The sequence below is a fragment of the Ambystoma mexicanum genome, chromosome 3p, assembly GCF_040938575.1.
Source record: "Ambystoma mexicanum isolate Mex_15411 chromosome 3p, UKY_AmexF1_1, whole genome shotgun sequence".
Lineage (NCBI taxonomy): Eukaryota > Metazoa > Chordata > Amphibia > Caudata > Ambystomatidae > Ambystoma > Ambystoma mexicanum.
In genome coordinates, this window is record NC_090925.1 from 5,872,794 (window position 1) to 5,892,089 (window position 19,296).

General features: G+C 50.9%; 1 protein-coding gene across 1 annotated transcript in view; it reads right to left on the reverse strand.

Moving 5' to 3' along the window:
• Window positions 1-19,296, reverse strand: part of NOBOX (NOBOX oogenesis homeobox) — a 498,422-nt gene that overhangs the window by 195,047 nt on the left and 284,079 nt on the right. Inside the window, exon 6 of the mRNA XM_069649778.1 lies at window positions 13,104-13,353. Within this exon, the coding sequence (XP_069505879.1) occupies window positions 13,104-13,353 (250 nt within the window). The remainder of the gene's footprint in view (window positions 1-13,103; window positions 13,354-19,296) is intronic.

Here is a 19,296-nt window from a genome sequence, read left to right on the forward strand (position 1 = left end):
GTCTTCCGAAAACCCTTCGTGCGGTCCACGTAGAACTTCAGCGCTCTAGCTACATCCAGCGAGTGCAAAGTCCTCTCAGCCGGCGACGAAGGCGACGGGAAGAACACAGGTAACACCAAGGGTTCGTTGAGATGGAAGTCCGACGATACCTTGGGCATGAAGGAGGGGTGCGTCCTGAGCACTACCCTCGTGTCGTGGAAAGTCAAGTACGGGGCCTTGCAGGAAAGGGCCTGGATCTCTCCCACTCGTCGTGCGGAGGTGATGGCCACAAGAAAAGCTGTTTTCCACGATAGAAACTTCAACGGTGCCGAGTGCAGAGGCTCGAACGGAGGTCCCATGAGCTTGGTCAGCACCACGTTGAGCTCCCACGCCGGGGCCGGAGCCTTCACCGGCGGGAACGATCTGAATAGTCCCTTCATGAACTCTTTCACCAGACGATGAGACCACAAGGACGTCCGCCCCGTGGTTCTGGTGTATCGGGAGATCGCAGCAAGATGAATCTTGATGGACGCGTGTGCCAGTCCAGCTTTGGCCAGCGTCAGCAGGTACGGCAGTACTTGGGGAGCCGTAATCCGTAGAGGGTTAATCTTCTGTGCGTGGCACCAGACAGAGAACCTCTTCCATTTGTGTCCGTAGCATTTAAGAGTCGAGGACGCCCTGGCCTTTGCAAGAACCTCTCTGCAATCGGCCGGTATGTCGTATCCTCCAAACTCTAGCGCTGCAGGAGCCAGGCCTGCAAGTTCAGCGACTTCGGGTCGTGGTGGAGGATGGCGCCTCCTTCCCTGGAGAGTAGATCCGCGTCCGCCGGCAGCTTGATCGGCGGGGACGCTGACAAGTCCAGAAGGTCCGGGAACCATATCTGCCTCGGCCACGCAGGTGCGACGAGGATCATCCTGCACCGTGACCTCTTGAGCTGGTTGACGAGCCGGATTAGCAGAGGCAAGGGAGGGAACGCGTAGAGGAACAGGCCCTCCCAGGGGAACGAGAAAGCATCGCCCATGCTCCTCGTCTGGGGAAACCTGCTGGCGAACCTCCGGCACTTGGTGTTCGTAGCCGTCGCGAACAGGTCGATCTGGGGTGTGCCCCACCGTCGGAAGAGGCGATCCACCAGATCCTGCCGTAGTTCCCACTCGTGGCACGAGCGCAGCTCCCTGCTGAGTGAGTCGGCGATGGTGTTTTTTATCCCTGCCAGATGAAACGGCACCAGAAAAATCCCTTGGGCGACGGCCCAATGCCACAGGTCCTGCGCCTCCTTGGACAGCGCTGGGGACCTGGTTCCGCCCTGTTTCCTGATGTAAAACATGGTGGTGGTGTTGTCGGTGAAGATCCTCACCACCTTGCCCTTCAGGGACGGAAGGAAGGACCTGAGGGCCCAAAACACTGCACGGAGCTCCAGGACGTTGATATGCAGGGACTTCTCCGTCGGGAGCCAGAGTCCCCTCGCGTGCAGATTTTCGGTGTGCGCTCCCCACCCTTCCAGGGAGGCATCCGTGGTCACAGTCTCCTGGTGGGCTGGGGTCTGGAAGTCCATGCCCGCCGTCAGATGCGCGCGGGTGCCCCACCACCGTATCGCTCATCGGAAACTCTCGTCGAGCTTGATCCTTTCTTTGAAGCTGCCCGTCGTCTGGATCCAGCGCGCATCCAGGAATTCTTGCAACGGGCGCATCCGGAGCCTGCACATGGGAATGAGGTAGATGCAGGAAGACATCATCCCGAGGAGGGACTTGATGGATCTCACTTTGGCCGCGTCGGCCACCAACATCCGTTGCACTTTGCCCAAGATGGTCCTGGTCCTCTCCTCCGACGGGGAGGCCAGAAGGGACACTGTGTCGAGCCTCGCTCCCAGAAACAGTGCGACTTGCGCGGGCACCAGGTGGGATTTGGCGTAGTTCACGGAGAATCCCAGGTCCGTGAGGAGTTGGACGGTCCTTGCTGTGTGGACCACGGCGAGCTCCTTCGTCTTGGCGCGGATGAGCCAGTCGTCCAGGTAGGGGTAGACGTGAATCCCCTCGCGGCGCAGCTGCGCCGCCACCGGTGCGAGGCACTTGGTGAATACCCTGGGTGCCGACCGTAGTCCGAAGGGAAGGGCTTTGAACTGGTAATGACGCCCTTGGACCACGAACCTGAGGAATTTTCGGTGCCCCTTTAGGATTGGAATGTGGAAGTAGGCATCCTCCAAATCCAACGACGATAGGAAGTCTCCTTCCTCCAGTTGACCCAGGACGTGCTGTAGGGTGACCATCCGGAACTTCTGCGCCTTGATGAACTTGTTCAGCCGTCGCAGGTCTAGGATGGGGCGCCATCCTCCCGTCTTCTTCTTCACGAGGAAGTATCGCGAGTAGACTCCGGAGCCCCGAAGCCTCTTTGGGACGAGTTCGATGGCGCCCTTCCTGAGCATCGCCTTTACCTCCAGGAGAAGTTGAGGGACGTGAAGTTCTTTCCTGGCCACGGGGGGGACGCGCGGGCACCTTCTTTGAAACTCGAGCGCGTGGCCCCGGGCCAGGGCGTCCAGCACCCAACGGTCGGTGGAGATGGACTCCCACACGCTGACGAAGCCCGCCAGCCGGCCTCCCACCGGGGTGCTTCGGTGGGGGCCCGACCCCACGGCCGGTTCAATCCTGCTTGGACGCGGCCTTGACCTCCTTGGCGACGACGGCGGGGTCCGCTAGACTTGCCTCGTCCTCTGTAGGCCTCTTGCGACGACGAGCGGGCCGCTTGACGGTAGGAAGAGAAACCGCCGCCGGAACCTTTGGAGGCGCCCTTGCCTCCGCCGCTCCGAAAGGGCGTCCGTCGTTGCTGCAGGACTCCAAGGGCCCGGGCCGTCTCAGTATCCGCCTTGATGGCCTGGAGGGAATCGTCCACCGTCTTCCCAAACAGGTTGTTCCCGTCGAAGGGCATGTCCAGGACTCTGGTCTGGACGTCCTGCCGAAAGTCCGTAGCTTTGAGCCATCCACGACGTCGAAGGCAAACGCCGTTGCCCAGCTGGCGGAACCCCGCGTCGGCGATGTCCGTCGCCACGGTGATAGCGTGGTCCGAAGCCACTTCACCTTCCTGGAGGATCTCAAGGGCCTCCGCCCTCTTGTCGTCCGGCAGAAAATCCAGCAGGGGAGCCATCTTGTACCAGAGCTCCCTGTCGTAGCGGGCCACGATAGCCAAGGCGTTGGCCGCTTTAATCGTCGTCGCTGCCGACGAGATGACTCTACGTCCCATAGTATCCAATTTCTTTCCCTCGCCGTCCGGCGGGGAAGTCGATGTGGAGGCCGCACCCCCCCCTGCTTTCTTCCTGGCTGCCGCGGAGACGACGGAGTCCGGGGTAGGCTGCGCCCGGAGGCATAGGGGGGCCGTGTCTGGGACCCGGTACTTCTTCTCGTACCGGTCTCTTCTAGCTGGCGTCGTGGAAGGGTTCTTGAGGAGGGAAAGGCCCTCATCCCAAATGTCGTCCAACAGAGGCACTGCGAGGACCGTCTTCCTCTTGGCCTCGCGCCACTGATAAAGGAAGCCTTCCTTTTTCTTCTCCTCAGGGCAGAGTTGGAAAAGCTCGGAAGCCCTGGAGATCATGGAGTGGAAAGATCCGATCTCGTCGGGCGGAGAAGCCCTGGTGGGAGGCGACGACGGAAAATCCTCGTCGTATGCCTCGTCGTCCGTACCCGTCGCTGCCGTGTCAGTCCCCGTATCATCCCCTCGGGTGGATGGGGAGGAGGGCTGGACGGGGCGCGACGGTTGAAAAGGAGGTGGAGGATGGATCCTTCTTTTCTTGGTAGGGGGAACACCAGAAGGTCCCGGTTCTGGATCCCCCGACGGGAGAGGTTCCTCCGTCGGTAACGGTAGCCTCGTCCTTATCTCAGTGCATAAGGACTGTATGGCCAACAAAATGGCCGCCGAGTTGTCTCGCGGCGTTGGCAGAGGGGAATCCGACGGGCGAGCAGGGGCCCCGTCGGTATCCTCGACGATGTCATCGTCGTCACCTGCGTCGGGGCCCATTCCGACGGGCTGGTCTTGTTCCACGCCAAGGCCGTGGCTTAAGACCTCGATCAGCTCCTCTTCTGAGGTTGAGGCCGAATCTACGACGACGCCCTGCCCCCCCTTTTTCCCCACGGAGGGTTTCACGGGGGTCCTATCGATGGGCACAAAAGAAGACTCCCTCCGAGGAGGCAGGGAGATTCTGGGCCCTGAGGTCGCCACCACTGGTGCAGCCTCCACAGGCTGGGCCAGGGCCGCCGCGACCGTTTCGATAGAGGGCTTGGTCGGATGGATCAAGGCCTTCACCACCTTAGGTGCGCTCACCGCCTTATCCTTGAGGGAGGGGGCACTGCCACGCTCCTCCTCTGCCTTAGAGCTCGACCGGGGCCTCTCCAGGAGCTTCGCCGGGTGCTCGGCCTTCCTCATTCCCGACCCAGAGCGTTGGCTCGTGGTTGATGGCGCCGGGGAGGGTGCACCCTGCCTGGCGCCCGTAGAGCCCGACCGTTCGGCGCTCCCGGTGCCAGCGGACTCGCGGTGCTTGGCCTTATGTTGGGCCCCCGTCGCCGGGGCGCCCTCAAAGGTCTTAGAAGACCGCTCGGATTTCTTCTTCTTCTCGCCAGACGGGCTCTTACCCTCCAGCCAGTTGGCGAGACGTTGATGACGGTCCTTCATGGTCCGTTCCGACATGTTGCCGCAAAACGCACAGTCCTTTTCCACGTGCGTTTTGTCCTCATGAAGGCAGTAAAGGCAGAAAGAGTGTTCGTCCTCCTTAAAGACGTTCTGCAGCTGGCATCCAGGGCAGACCCTGAACAGCTTTCCGGGCGTCGAGCTTCCCTTCTCCTGGGCCATCTCCGAGACCGGGCCTGAGAAGCTTCTGGAGTCCTCCGAAGTGTAGCTCGACGAAATCTTCACCCTTGAGGGGCACAGACGAATCCGACACGGGTCCCCGTTGATCGGATGTAGGATCGGTGGAGCTTGAGGCTCTTTTGACCGAAGAATCGAAGTTTTTTGTGAAAAGCGCGAAAAAATAGCACTAACGCTCGAGAGCAATAGCACGAGGATCCCAACACATGAACGTGCGGTAAAAATATGAAGATGGCTGCCAGAGGCGGTGCTTAGGTAGAGGGCAGTCATTGGCTGTGGTCAGTATGACGCAGAGACCAGTGATTGGTTATTGCTACGAAAGACAGATCAGAAACGAAACTGATACTGGTTTTTTCTTTACCGAGGATTCCCAGCCTGACGACGGGGAATATTCATGAATCCATGCCAGACCCCATGCTGGAGAATTGCTCCTTTCCCTTTTAATGTCACTCTCTGTAGCTGCCACTGTCGAGCTCAGGACTACTGGCCAGGGGGATTTATGCGCCTTCTAATGCCTGCGGGGTTTGTCAGCTTTGATAATGACACTGCTGTATGTTGAGGCCTTGCCTGCCGTCCCGGGCCTGTTTAAGCGTGGATTCCCAGCACAGTGGGGGGTCGCACGCAGGGGGTGGGGGGCATTCCTTCAGTGCCCATAGCTGGTCCATGTCGTGCCGCTCTTTTGTGGTGCATTTTCTGGTGCGGGGTCCAGCGGAGCTATGGGTTTTAAAACATTTTTTTAAAAAAATGTATTATTGGGTTAGGGGGTGAGTCCCGTCGGGTCCCCCACCCGCTTGCGGCACCTGTCGAGGTTGTTGGCAAAGCACGGCAGGGAGGGGGGGAGGTGGAGTGATGTCAGGCAGGGATCAGTTGTCGTGGGGCCTTGCTGCTATGTGGCCTCGAGTGATATTCTGGATTCCCCTGCCTTTCCCCTCCTACTGTTTTTGTTAGTTCCTCAAGTATGTTGTGGTGTCTGATCGTTGTTGAGGATTGACGGTCAGCAGGCGCTCAGCGAAATTCAGAGCGCCTGCCACCCTTACAGCTGCTTAACAGGTCGTCTTATCGAACCTCCGGTCCTCGAGTTTCCTCTTGCCGGGCTCCTCCTCCCGCGTCGCCGCGCCTCTGTGCTGGCTCCCCCACCTGCAACGTGGTATGTTCGGCACGGTGTATCTCGCAGACCGTGATACCGAATATTGTTTGTGATATTGTTTTATTGTCTTTACGGAACGTTCATGCAGATTTGTGTGCAGGTTCGGCCTTTATTGGCAAAGTTAATCCGAATACGGCCCAGGATGCCCGCAGAGCTCACACAGGAGCGTCCATGTCTCCTCGTGCGCAACAGCGCCCCCCGCCCTTGAGGAACTTGACAGTGCTGCAAAAGAGAAGACTTGAGCCCGGCTGAGGAAAGCCTTCTAGGTGACTTGTAAACTTTGAGAGGTCTCTGAGCCTGGCCGAGGGAGAACTTCGAGGAACTTTAATAAGAGTCTGAGCCTGACAGAGGGAGACCCAGTGGTGAAGAAAAAGATGCAAACAAAGCCTTCAATACAGCTGGTGAGCCAGAGGAAACTGTGCGAAACCTGTCTGTGTCAAAAGAAGGTTAGCGGCAAAAATGTGAAAGATATTCCTTGAACTGTTAACACCGCAGGGAAAAGGTTAGCTGCAGAGGGGTCTGGCACCACATGGATGCCTACTTGAAAGACTCTGGCTGATCCCTCTTATTGTTGAAACTACTGATACCAGAAGACCCTAGGAGAGCCGCAAGGAGAAGGTCAAAGTGGTCATACAGGGGTATAGAAAAAACCAATGTACAGTCGAATGTCTTTGATCGGCACGTAATTGGAAAGCTAAATGAGACGAATCTCGCTTAGCGAGAAAGGAGAAGAAACTGGTTGGCAAGAGTGAACCCGGCAGAGGGATGTCCTCAGTGTTTTTTTAAAAAGACATTAAGACTTGTGAGTGCAAAATCTTTTGGGATGAAAGCCGTAGTGATCCCGATGGAGGGAGGCTAACATTTGAGAGGCATCTGATCCCGGAAGAGGGGGATCCAGGGGTGAAAAGCCATCACCCAACGACACGTGGATATAGCAGAGGAAATCTCCTTGAAAAGAAGTCGTAGTGGGGAAGGGAACCCCCCGCCCCCCGCTACCACACCGTGACTTATCATTTGTGAACACTTCTTTCTTTCTTGTGAATCTTATCCCACACTCTTTTTGGTATTTAATTGTAGGCATTGGCAATCGTTTTTTAAATTTTTTTTTAGTATAGACTCTTTTATTTTACAAGACGCAACTAGGACTGCCTTATTATTATTTGATGGTCATAGCTTGCTCCCATCTTAGATTTAGGTTTAGATTAGGCGTTTTCCAACCTGCACACACAGTTTAACAAACACCCTTGAACTATCATCACTTGTGTCTGTCTTTACTGTTGCCGCCATGGGTTCCTTACAGTATATCAATTTTAATATATATAAATATTGATCACAAAGACATCTTGTTACATACAGGACACAGCGCAGAATGAAAACGTAGTACTGTGTGAGATCCAGGATGGGCGAGCTCTCCCATGTTAAATTGACCTGAGCTTCTTCAGTGTTCAGGGAATTATCAACCCAGCTGTCGTTATTACAATTGTTGAGGGGGTGCCAGGAAATCAAGAACTGTTGTTTCCTTCCACCCTTGTGAGTCTGGTGATAAAGGATGACATGATGGGCGATGCCTGCGATATCCCTGAGTGCATGCTCTACGGGTCACAAAACATATTTGAAAAGGTACATCGCTCCAGGTGTATGAACCTTAACGTCCCCGGTTTCTAATTATTTAAGAGCATTGCAGTAAATCACAAATCACTGTATTGGGTGGGCAGATGTACTCCTCTCCAAACTTCATTTCTATTTAGAAGCTTTTGAGGACACCACCAAAATGCCCTGTGGTAAGCCAACACTCTCCGGGAGTACAGGCAGCACCTGGGGATTTTACCCCCCTGACATTCCTGAGAAATATAGGTCTTTCAGAAAGCAGGTGTTGGCTACAAAACCAAAGCAGCCGCACACAAACATCATTCCTGAGTGGTTTTACCTTTCCTAAGACATCAGGAAACGTTCAACACTGGCAGTATACGCCTTCTGGTCACTGCTTCGCCCCAACAGAGAAAAGCTCTCCTCTGATTTGCTTCTGATGTCTTGTTGAACGCCACTGCAGAGATCTCCCTCAATAGACAAATGAAATTATCTTCCAAGCACTTACAGACTTTGAAAAGGAAACGAGCAGTGATTCAGTAACAAAAAAAGTACTCTTACATTTAAAAAGAAATTGGTAAAGCGTTTGTGGGTGGGGGAGCTTTATAGGTAGCCAGTTCAACAGAGCTACAAATCACAGTCTTTTAACAAACTGGTGATGGATGTAAGGAATTAATGGTTGTAACAGTAAAGACTGACACAAGTGATCACAGTTCAAGGGTGTTTAGTAAACTGTATAGGCAGGTTGGAAAAAATCTAAACCTAAATCTAAGATGGGAGCAAGCTACGACCATAAAATAATAATAAAGCAGTCCTAGTGGTGTCTTGTCAAATAAAAGGACCTATACTAAAAAAATCTATTGCCAATCCTTACAACTAAATACAAAGAGTGTGGGATAGGGTTCACAAGAAAGAAAGAAGTGTTCATAAATGATAAGTCAGGATTTGGTAGCCTGGGGTCTCCCTTCCCCACATTTTGAGCACGGGACAAGGCAGGACTCCTGAGCACAGCACACTATTGGGCTCTCCCAGCACGAGACTTCAGTTCCGTTCTGAGGTATCAGGAAGTCCCTATCTACTAAAAATCTCTTGCCTCCTATGGCCTGATATGTTCAAAGTAACAAATAAAAATGTCCTTTCCGTATGTATGTTGGTTGATGACTTTTCACCCGTGGATCCCCCTATTCCGGGTTCAGACCCTTCTCGAATGTTAGCCTCCCTCCGTTGGGTTCACTTCGGCTTTTCACAAAACACTTACCTGTTGCATTCACAAGTCTTAATGTCCTTTTAGACAATCCACTGTAGACATCCCCCTGTCGGGTTCACTCTTGTCAAACACAATGTTCATCAGAGCATCATGCTTCGCCCCGTTCTGCAGGCATCCCGCCGTCAGGTTCACGTTTGCCAGCCTCTCAGTTCCTTCTACTTTCTCACTACGCAGGATTCACTTCCCTTGGTTTTCCAATGGTTTGTCTGTCAAAGACTTTCGATTGTACAGAGGATTTTGTTGGACCTCTGTATGACAACTTTGACCTTTTCCTTGCGGCTTTCCTAAGGCCCTCTGGTATCGGTAGTTTCAAAAATATGGGAATTAACCAGAGTCTCTCGAGTAAGCACCTATGTGGTGCCGGACCCCTCTGCAGCTGGTTTTCCCAACAGTTCTTGGATTTTCCCTTAATTTGCCATTTGCAACTTTCATTCAACACAGTTTAGTTTCTAATCAGTTCTCCCCTCAACTCACCGGCTATGATGAACCGCTTGGCCTTTCTTGTCTCTGGAGTCAAGGATGGTACCAAGGTAGCAAGCGTCTCTCCCTGGCTTGGTTATCGGCAGAGGAGGGATTTGTGTACTGTTGACATCTGCTGCAACACACACTGGCTATTGATTGCAGTCTTACAATTCTTTTCACAGAGGCTTTGCAGGTCTGGATCGGAAAGGGCAAGGCCGCTTCTCTCCTTTTCGCCCCTTCGGTTCTCGCTGCCTTTCTCCTCCTCTTGAACTGCTGTACTTGGATAGCTGCCTTGTCGTGAAGGCTGCCTTGCTCATAATGTGCTCTCGTGCTCCACCTTTTATCATAGTGGGGAAGGAAAAGATGTGTGTGATTGTGGTCAATTGCCTGACTTTGCCTGACCCTTGTGTTGGGACATGTCAGGAAACGGCTCTGGTGTTAGTCTGTTGTCTTTCGTGGTGTGCAAAAGTGTTCGGGTCGGAAAAAGCGGGTGGGGGTAGAGTTTGAGTATCCTAAATTGTAGGATGGGAAAAAACAGTGTTATAAGAAGGGGGATAACGTGTCTGACCCGTTGGTGTCCCACCTCCACTCCCTAAGCACCCCCCATCCAGGTGATCTTCCCTCATTGGTCCAATCTGAGGAACTGGATCCAATAGCGATGGCCGTGTCCTGGCAACCTGGATGACAGATCCCTGGGGACTTGTCAGGGAGACACCTTCAGGTTTCTCACATGGAGCACACACAGAAGCTGTACCTCCTCCTGGAACATCAGCTGGATATTCGACATTGTTCAAACTTGGATAAAGATTGCAACAATTGTAAAAAGATAGCAAACGGCATGGATATGTCAGAACGTGACTAGCTGTCCCTTTGTAATACCGTTCTACGTAGGTACCTGTCCAACCTACGTCAAAGTGATCAGGAGCAAAGAACCTTGCCTTTCTTCAATCCCTAACCTTAAGCTGCACTGACTCTACACCAGCCTCTTTGCCTACACACATTAATGTGCTTGTCAGAGAAGTGCAGGACAATATTAACCCTTGTTACAAGAAGAATGATGATCGGCTGATGTCCAAGTTGAGGGTGCTAACGACATGGCTCTAAGCCCACGGACAAAGGGGAGCTTGTGTATCGAGTACAAACTGTACACGGTTCCGACGTCCTTGATTTAGTACAGGATGTGACACAGAGTCATGCATTTACCAGATAGAAAACACCTAGAGGTTGGAATTTGTTTATGAGAGCAGCCGGTGAACTGAATGTACTCTCCACAGTGGTGGGTAATGCCACCAACCGTGAACACTTAGATGACTGACGCCGGAGGATCGACACCTCGCCCTTCTTCCCACCAAGGTTTCCCAGGCTACATGATCACAGTACACTAGTGTCATGAACAAGAAATACCTTTTAACATGGCCCTATGGGTGGTGTGAGAAACCTGAAGGTGTCTCCCTAGCTAGCCCCTGGGGATCTGTCATCCAGACGGCCAGGACACGGCCATCACTATTGTTTGCAGTTCCTGGGGGTTGACCAGTGAGGGAGGATCGCCTGGATGGGGGGTTCTCAGGGAGTGGGACACCGACAGGTGAGGCGCAGTATACCCCTTCTTTCAACATCTTTTCCCCATCCTACCATGTAGGATATTCCAAAACATTGCCCACCCTTTCTGACACAAACACTTTTGCACAACACGAAAGACAAAGTACTCCCACCAGAGCCGTTTACCTGACAAGTCCCAATACAAGGGGGAGGCAAAGTCAGGCAATTGACCACAATCACACACACAGAGGGTGACAAGGAGAGAAGTGACCTTGCCATTTCCGATCAAGACCTGTGAAACCTCTGCAGATGGAAACATAATACAGCGAGCAAAGGCCAGCGTCTGTTGCAGCAGATGTCAACGGTATACAAGACCCTCCTCCACTGATTGCTAAACCGGGGAGAGACGCTTGTCTCGGTGGTACCAACTTTGACTCCAAAGAGAAGGAAAGCCAAGCAGTTCATTCCAGCCGCTGAGTGGAGGGGAGAATCGATAAGAAACCGAACTGTGGTGAACAAAAAGTAGCAGACTGCTAATTTGAACTTTGAAAGGTTTAAAGGAACTGTTGACGAAAGAGGGGAAAACCCGCAACGAGACTTGTCCTTGGCCTCAAGCCCAGGGATCGTATCTCTCCAGGAATTAAATTCCTGCACTGGCTCCCAGTCGCTGCAAGGATTAAGTTCAAAACCCTCTGCATTGTCCAAAAGGCCTTCTGGGGCCTAGGGCCTCATTATCTCCAGCTTTCTCATCCTAAATATCTTCCTTCTCGAGCTCTTTGCTCATCCGCCTCCACCTCCCTCAGGGTTGGTTGCTTCTCCAAGCAACGAGTTGGTGGTAGATCACTTTCTACGGCTGGGGCCTCCCTCTGGAACATCCTCCCTGCGTTCCTGAAACGTCCAGCTACCCTCTGATCTCGGGCCCAGGTCCCCTCCCCCACCAGCTGCACTCCTGCACTGCCTCCTGGGCAAACCCTTGCACTTGGGGGCTGTTTCTGTATCTCTACAGTCCCCACCAGCTCTTGACACTCGATGACTGCACTTACCCCTGCACTTGCCATTAGATTATTTTCACTGCTGATCCTATGTATTGCACTGCCCCCTACCACCCCTCCACACTCTACATTTCCCCTCTCCCCGCAACTTGCAGGATCTCAATGTCGCCTGGCCTAGTAAGATTGTTGTCTGTCTTCCCTCTGTTCACCCTCCCTTGCCTTGTCGGGCTTTGAAACACTTCTATATAGGCACGTTCTAAATATATCATATCCGACACCACGTGGGTCCTCACGCAGGAAACTCTGGGCGATTACCCGATGATAGAGACTACCATAAACAGAAGGCCTTAGGAAGATGAGAAGAGAGGTCAAAGTGGTCATACGGGGGTCTTGTAAAATCCTCTGTACCGTCGAAAGTCTCTGACCGACAGACGAAAAAGCTAAGGGGTAGGCACCACCATAACTTTGTATGTACTAGAACAAAAGCAATAACATTGATAAAAGCAATAAACAATCAAAAAGAGATATTTCAGAGATGTCATCTAAAACAGAAAAGAATTATAAAGACATTTTAAAAAGTAATACATTTAAAAAGAAAATGGTATGTACATAAAAATTGAAAAGGGGCAGGTACTCATCAGGGGGTCACTTGTGAGAAAAAGTACCGCTATATACTACTGCTACTTTACATTACTTGTGAGGACCCAAAGTAGGTCCTCAATAAGATAGGAACACAACAACAATCGTGTTTGCTTGGAGTGTTGAAGGGCAGGTTCTCACAGCTATAGCAATATACAGTCTGTATGTACACACACGTATGTGTACGTGTACACACACACACACACACACACACACACACACACACACACACACACACACACACACACACACACACACACACACACACACACACACACACACACACACACACACACACACACACACACACACACACACACACACACACACACACACACACACACACACACACACACACACACACACACACACACACACACACACACACACACACACACACACACACACACACACACACACACACACACACACACACACACACACACACACACACACACACACACACACACACACACACACCTCTCTTCCAATCCCTTAAACCTGCTCCTTCTTTCGTTCAGCACCTTTCGCTCTAGCTTTGTACCAAAACTGTCCATAAAACACATGATATCTCTTCTCTCGTGCCTCACCACCACACTTTCCTTCCATCCAGCATGCCACACTTTGTCCCCCTGCATGTTCCTACCCAGATGCTTGAACGTTGTAGGAAAAGACATCAGTGGAATCTCCATCCTGGGGTGAAGGCGTGCAGGTGCTCTCCGGCGTGTCCAACATAAGTGGGATGATGTGATTGGTCGGATTAAAAGCCATGGAGAGCGGCAGGCTTGCTCTGCGCAGTGGTGGGGGACTGTGGAAGGTTGGCATATTGCTCACACAGTCCATTGTCGGAGTCTGCTCCACTTCAACAGGTGTCAACGGGCCAGAAAATGAAGTCCCTGATGTGAGACAGAAACAGAAAAGTTACAATGTCAGAGCTACAGAATACAAGAAGGCGCATTCAACATTTCTTCACAGAACAGCCAAGAGACACGTTCATAAGAAGTGACAAGTATCTGCAAATTATGAAGTGTATTGCTACGGAGACCATGTCCATCTGCAAGAGGGGAGATTAGGGGATATCTATGCAAAGTAAAACAGAGGAAACCTTGTCCATCTCCATGAGTGGTGTTTAGGAGGAAGCTATGCAAAGGAACACAGTGGAGCCTGGTCCATCTGCATGAGAGGAGTTTAGAAGGCATCTCTTCCGAGGAAAACAGAGGAAACCTTGTCCATCTCCATGAGTGGTGTTTAGGAGGAAGCTATGCAAAGGAACACAGTGGAGCCTGGTCCATCTGCATGAGAGGAGTTTAGAAGGCATCTCTTCCGAGGAAAACAGAGGAAACCTTGTCCGTTTCCATGGGTGGTGTTTAGGAGGAATCTATGCAAAGGAACACAGAGGAGACCTTGTCCATCTGCATGAGGGGATTTTAGGGGGGCTCTATGCAAAGGAACACAGAGGGGACCTTGTTCATCTTTCACAGGATCGTGAAGGAGACCTTCTTGGTGAAAAATCCTCCAGCAGGTAAGGAAAACTGCAGAGGTCTACTGAACTGTAGCAGAAATGGGACAGAAGTGAGTTAGGGTCCAGGCCTCCCCTAGATAAACCCATACAATCATGGGCTGGGATAAGTCAGCACTCCAAACACGCACAGTGGCACTCAAATAGAGGTTCTGGCAGCCAACTAATCAAATGGGGCCAAGAAACTGCCAAACACCCAGGTCCAGCCACATATGTGCATTTGCCTGTCTCGGTCCAGGGACGGGCCTAAACCCAAACCCCTATAGAGTGCGGCTGAGCACAAACAATGGAAAGCCCCCAAGAATGGCGGAGAGCAGAGAAGACATTAGTGCCCCAATAGATGCCAAAAAAGGTACACTGGGCTTCGAACGCAGTAAATCTGTGGCACCCCCCGGTGAAGCCAAAACACAAATACAGCTCCTGCCTGCCTACTCTCTAAAACCACTGGTGGGTAATATAATCACCCTACTTCCAAAATTGGAGTGCTTAACATGCACCCCAGTCCTAGTAGCCAGCCACGTGGGCTACCAAAGGACCATAAACTTGGAGAGGGTCTTAGTGGCAGGTGGACATTAGTAGAAGTATCCGCGACCACAGAAAGCAGTCAGCAATCATACAAACCAAATATGAAAAAAACTGAAAGGTTTAGGAACCCATAAAAGAGACAGTGGGAGCTCAAGAGTGAAAGAAAATAAAGTCGAGTGCGACAGGAAGCAAAAACGGGAAGAAGAAAAGGGGACGGAACAAGCGCCTGGAGGCAAGAGTAGCCCAAGAAGCAAAGGAGAAGGACCCGGTAACAGAACCATGTAGGGTGGCATTCTGGAGCCCACAGCCAGCACTTTCAGAGGTACTTACCCATGGTGGACACGCGGTCAGTGGCCCTGCAGCTTCCCGGTGGAACACCGGGCGACTCTGCCCAGAAGGGGCGTGCGCGGTGCCTATCTTGGGTAGGGGGAACAAGTTGTTTACCTCCTCCACTATCATTACACCTCCCAGCGTGAAGGCCATCTTACCTAAGGCTTATGATTTAGCCTGACCTGTGCATTATAGAAATACACTGCAACTTGTCATTGTCTGGTATTGTGTTTTCTTGTTTTGGCCCTCTGGAATTATTGACCTCTGATTACGTTTCCGACTGCCTCTAGATGTCCCATTGTATGCTTTGCTGCTACTCCTGTGTCCTTGTGTCGTCAGTTTGAAAAACGTTTGCAGGACAACATACTTTACCTGGAGGCCTCGTGCTGTTGAGTCTGTTCTTACATATTAAACCGTTGTTTTATAGTTTTTATTGAAAACAGCAAAATTAAGATGTCAGTATAGTAGTACGTACCCAGGATATAACATGAGGGAAATGTGTTCAAAGGAATGGGGAAGCCCCCTCTTGCTCCAACAGATTGGCCAACAGTGATGTTCAGAGTCCTAAAGTGCAAAAGAACCCAACGGCAAAACAGCCGGTAACAAAAACCGAAAGTGCAAAGTATTTCTGGTTCCTCCAAACTGAGAGGTGCCCATATTGTCGTCGCTCTTTACGTAGAGCATCACTTGCCCCCCAGGTGTCTGTAGGAAAGAGATTGTCTTGTCTTTCAACCCTCTCCTTGAGCTACATGCTTTTCCGGGGTGCATACCCATGGCACGTGGGTAGATGGGATTTCTATTGCTCTCCTTGTCGCTGCCTTCTATGTCTTTCCTCTGGGTTCTCTCTTGACAGAGTAGCTTCTTATAATTTGGGGACAACGTTGACACTTGTGGGGTGTTTTGGTTCACCCTGATGGCATTCGGAAGAGAAAGTCGCCCTACTCAGATTCTCCTCCTCGTCTTGATATTTTCTTGTGCCCCTCCCCATTCTCACTATGCCTACGGTGGCCTCCCAGCTCTGTGGTATAGTGGCACCATCACGTTTATGTTCTTCCTTCTACAATCTGCCTTGAAAGCACCTGGTTCTTTGGAACCCCTTTAAACTCTCAGACTAAGTAGATGTGAGTCTTTTTTCCTCCTGCGTGGAGTTGTCCAGCTCTCTCTCCCCCTATCTAGCCAATACGTTTCTTATCTCTATCTTGATGGCATCACTACTTCTTAAAATAACTCTGCCAAAATCAAAACTCTGCTTCCTCCTTCCTTTTCACAACAATCCCTAAAATGCTCAATCTCTTGCATCTAAAAAGTACTCCTGCCTTCTTCATTCTTCTCCTTGTCTTTACATCAATTCTCTAAGTGGGTATCTCGCATCTCATTGCTTTTCAAAGAGACCTTTCCTTCATTTTTTTTCCTTTGCAAGATATCCATCTACGTTCACTTCAACCTAATATTTTCTTCTTGCTACAAGTCACTATTTCTTTTCTTCCTCTCCACAACAGGATTTCCCTCCTTCAAAAAAACAAAATATGCCTCCTGCTCCACACTAATCTTGCCCTCCAGTTCCATGCAATTTCACGCTCCTACTCCACAAAAAATAGCTCTCTTGATCCACTTTCCATGCTTCTCTGGGCTTACCACACCTGTGTCTCTTCCTGGCAGTCTCCACCACAAATGATCTAGACTAACTAAAGGTGTCCACGATTGGGATCTCCCAAGATCTGCTGCCTTCCTCCGGCCAGCGAACTATAGTAATGACCCTTACTGACTGGGATGGCTGGATTTTAAACTTCCTGTGTTGCCTTTGTGTGTGTGTGTGTGTGCGTGTGCGTGTGTGTGTGTGTGTGTGTGTAGGGAGAACGATTACTCCTGTTTAATGCAGGGAGGTCTGTTCTGGGATTGGACCATGTGACCATGGTCCTGTGGCCTGAGAGGTGGCTGGCCTGAATTTATATGAAGGCCTGCCACCATATTTGATTCTTCGCATACCCTAGCCATGTGTCAGGTGAGGTCCCTTTCCCCCTTTTCAATCTTGCGGACATGTTCTGTGTTGCTTTGGGGCCTACTATTTTCCCTGCGTTTAAATTACAAACCAGGGAAACATTTTGTAAGCAGGGAAAGTGGCTTGTTTTATGTGCAATGCTTTCATTGGGGGGAAATTGCAACGTTGTACCACTAGCAAAGCTAGCAGGATCAGGAGAGTATTGTTGGTTTAATCTACCATTCTCGTAAGTAATGTATGTTGGTTTCCTTTCCTTTTTTTTCTTTATTAATGCAACCTTGTGTCAGCAGCACGCCCGGCTCTGGCTCAGTCTCATAAATGTTTCCCCCAGCAGAGGTGTCCAGAAACCAACTGTATATCCCCACCCGCCAGCAAACCTCCATGCTGCAACTCTGTTTCCTTTAAGTGAGAGGTGTTAGGGAGAATTCTCTGAAAAGGCTAATTTCCCAAACCTAGTGAGTCCCCCAGCAGCTTTGCTGGATTTATGGGGTTTATTTTTTTCTCCTGCTAAGAGTGAGACTCTTTTACCCTCACTCTTAGACATGATTTGAGGTGTTCCTTTATCTTTCAATGTGTTTTATGGGCTATGGGGTCTTTTACTCCATAGGGTCTCATGTGTTTTTGATGTGGGTTACACAGCACCCTCCGTGCCGTAACCCAGGGGTGTCGTAGCGACCCCCCAACATAGACTCCATACCCTGGGACTGACTACTGTCTCCCGGGGCATGTAAAGTCACAATGGCTTTACTAGTCCCAAATTATGAACAGAAACCAGTACAAACCATCATATTGTGGACGTACTGGTCGGGGCAATTCGTTTGCCCCAGGGTGTGTTGTTCGAGGGGGCACGTCTCCGTCCCCCCTGATCGAGTTTTGGCTGGTGGCAGTGGATACTACTTTTTATATTCGACCGCAAATATATCTCTATGGGATTTTCCCATTGTTCGAGGCTACCAACTTTAATTATTTAATTCTTATAGCCTCGAACATACCGCCGGTTTATTTATTTAATATTAATTCACCGGTTGGTATTTTTTGCCAGAACTCGATTCTAAAATGGCGTTTGTGTGCTCTTCTGTGACTCCAACCCAAGTCGAGCCCTTTGTTCCACTTTTTGGCGGGCTTCTCCACACAAGCCTCCAAAAGTGGTGCCACTCTGTCTCGGTACCACAGGGGGTGCGGGAGGGGGTTTAGGCACCCTGGACTGAGTTACCTTGGTAACTCAGGTCATACTCTTGTGTGATTGGCCCAAGTGGTGAGCCGGCCGGCTCACCACTTAGCATGTTTGATTGACAGCTAGGCTGAGTGAATGGGGGTGTGCTGCATAAAAGCAGGGCTTTGGGGACTGGAACTTCGGAAGTCGCCACAGGACCTAAAGATCCGAGGAGGGAGAAGCTGAGCCGACCTGCAACGATGACACCACAGGTGGAGCCCTGCTGAACCGTCTCACCACTTTTCCCGGCGACAGAGGAGATCTCCAGCCCGGAGATTCTTCTTCCTTTGACTGGTGGGGATAACCAGTTTTGCCTTCTTTTCAGCTTCCTGGAGCATCTCGTGGCCGCCTTACCCGTGCCAAGCACCCCGGCAACCGGAATACCACGGTTTACCACTACCGCGAAGAGAAGGGTAGTACCTTTTAACTGAAGAACTCTGCGGCTGGTTTCTTCCCTGGCAGTGCAACGACCTTCATCTTTCCTCCACGGCGAAACCTCTTCTTCCTCTGGACGGAACGCCGACTTGGACCTGCTGCCAGGAACAACTGCCCCCGCTGGAGCTTCCTTCACACTTAAGGTACTGTGTCCCGCCTGGCTTCCCTTGCGACAGATCGTTCGGGGTGACAGTAAAGCCTCGACTTTCTAACCTGGGCTAGCCTGGGACAACCTAGCTAACTTTTCCTGACTTTAATTTCATCCTTTTTGTGCGAACTATCTACAAGACTCTTTGGGCATAACCCCACTGTGTGAACCTGGACCCCTTCTGCTTGCTCTCTCCAAGAGTGGGCCTTGCAATTGATTTCCTTGCTCTCCAGTAGAACTATGCCTATCCTGCCTTACTGTGGTTCTTTGTAAAGGTATTGAAACTTGTGTGCTTCCATAACTCTGCCTTTTTCCCTCCCTTTTTAAAAAAAACTTATTAGAGTGCCATCTTATGTTAAGCACTCACCTCTGTCTGAAAATAAGTGGTGTTTCTCACTAAGACTTGTCTAATAAGTAATGAGGGTTGTATATATATATATATATAATAGTGACAGTGTGCTGAATTTACTTACCTCTTTTGTGCTAGTGTAATTTACAAGTGTGTCTTTAAATAAATTATATACTTTTACACCAAAGCTCTGGTCAGTGTTTGTTTGTGCTACTGTGTCTCTGTACCCATTGCGTATACTCTGCATACTGCCTAACTCTTCTTGAGGGAAGTCTGACTGCTCAGCCACAGCTACCAAGTGAATCTGTGTGGTACAGACTG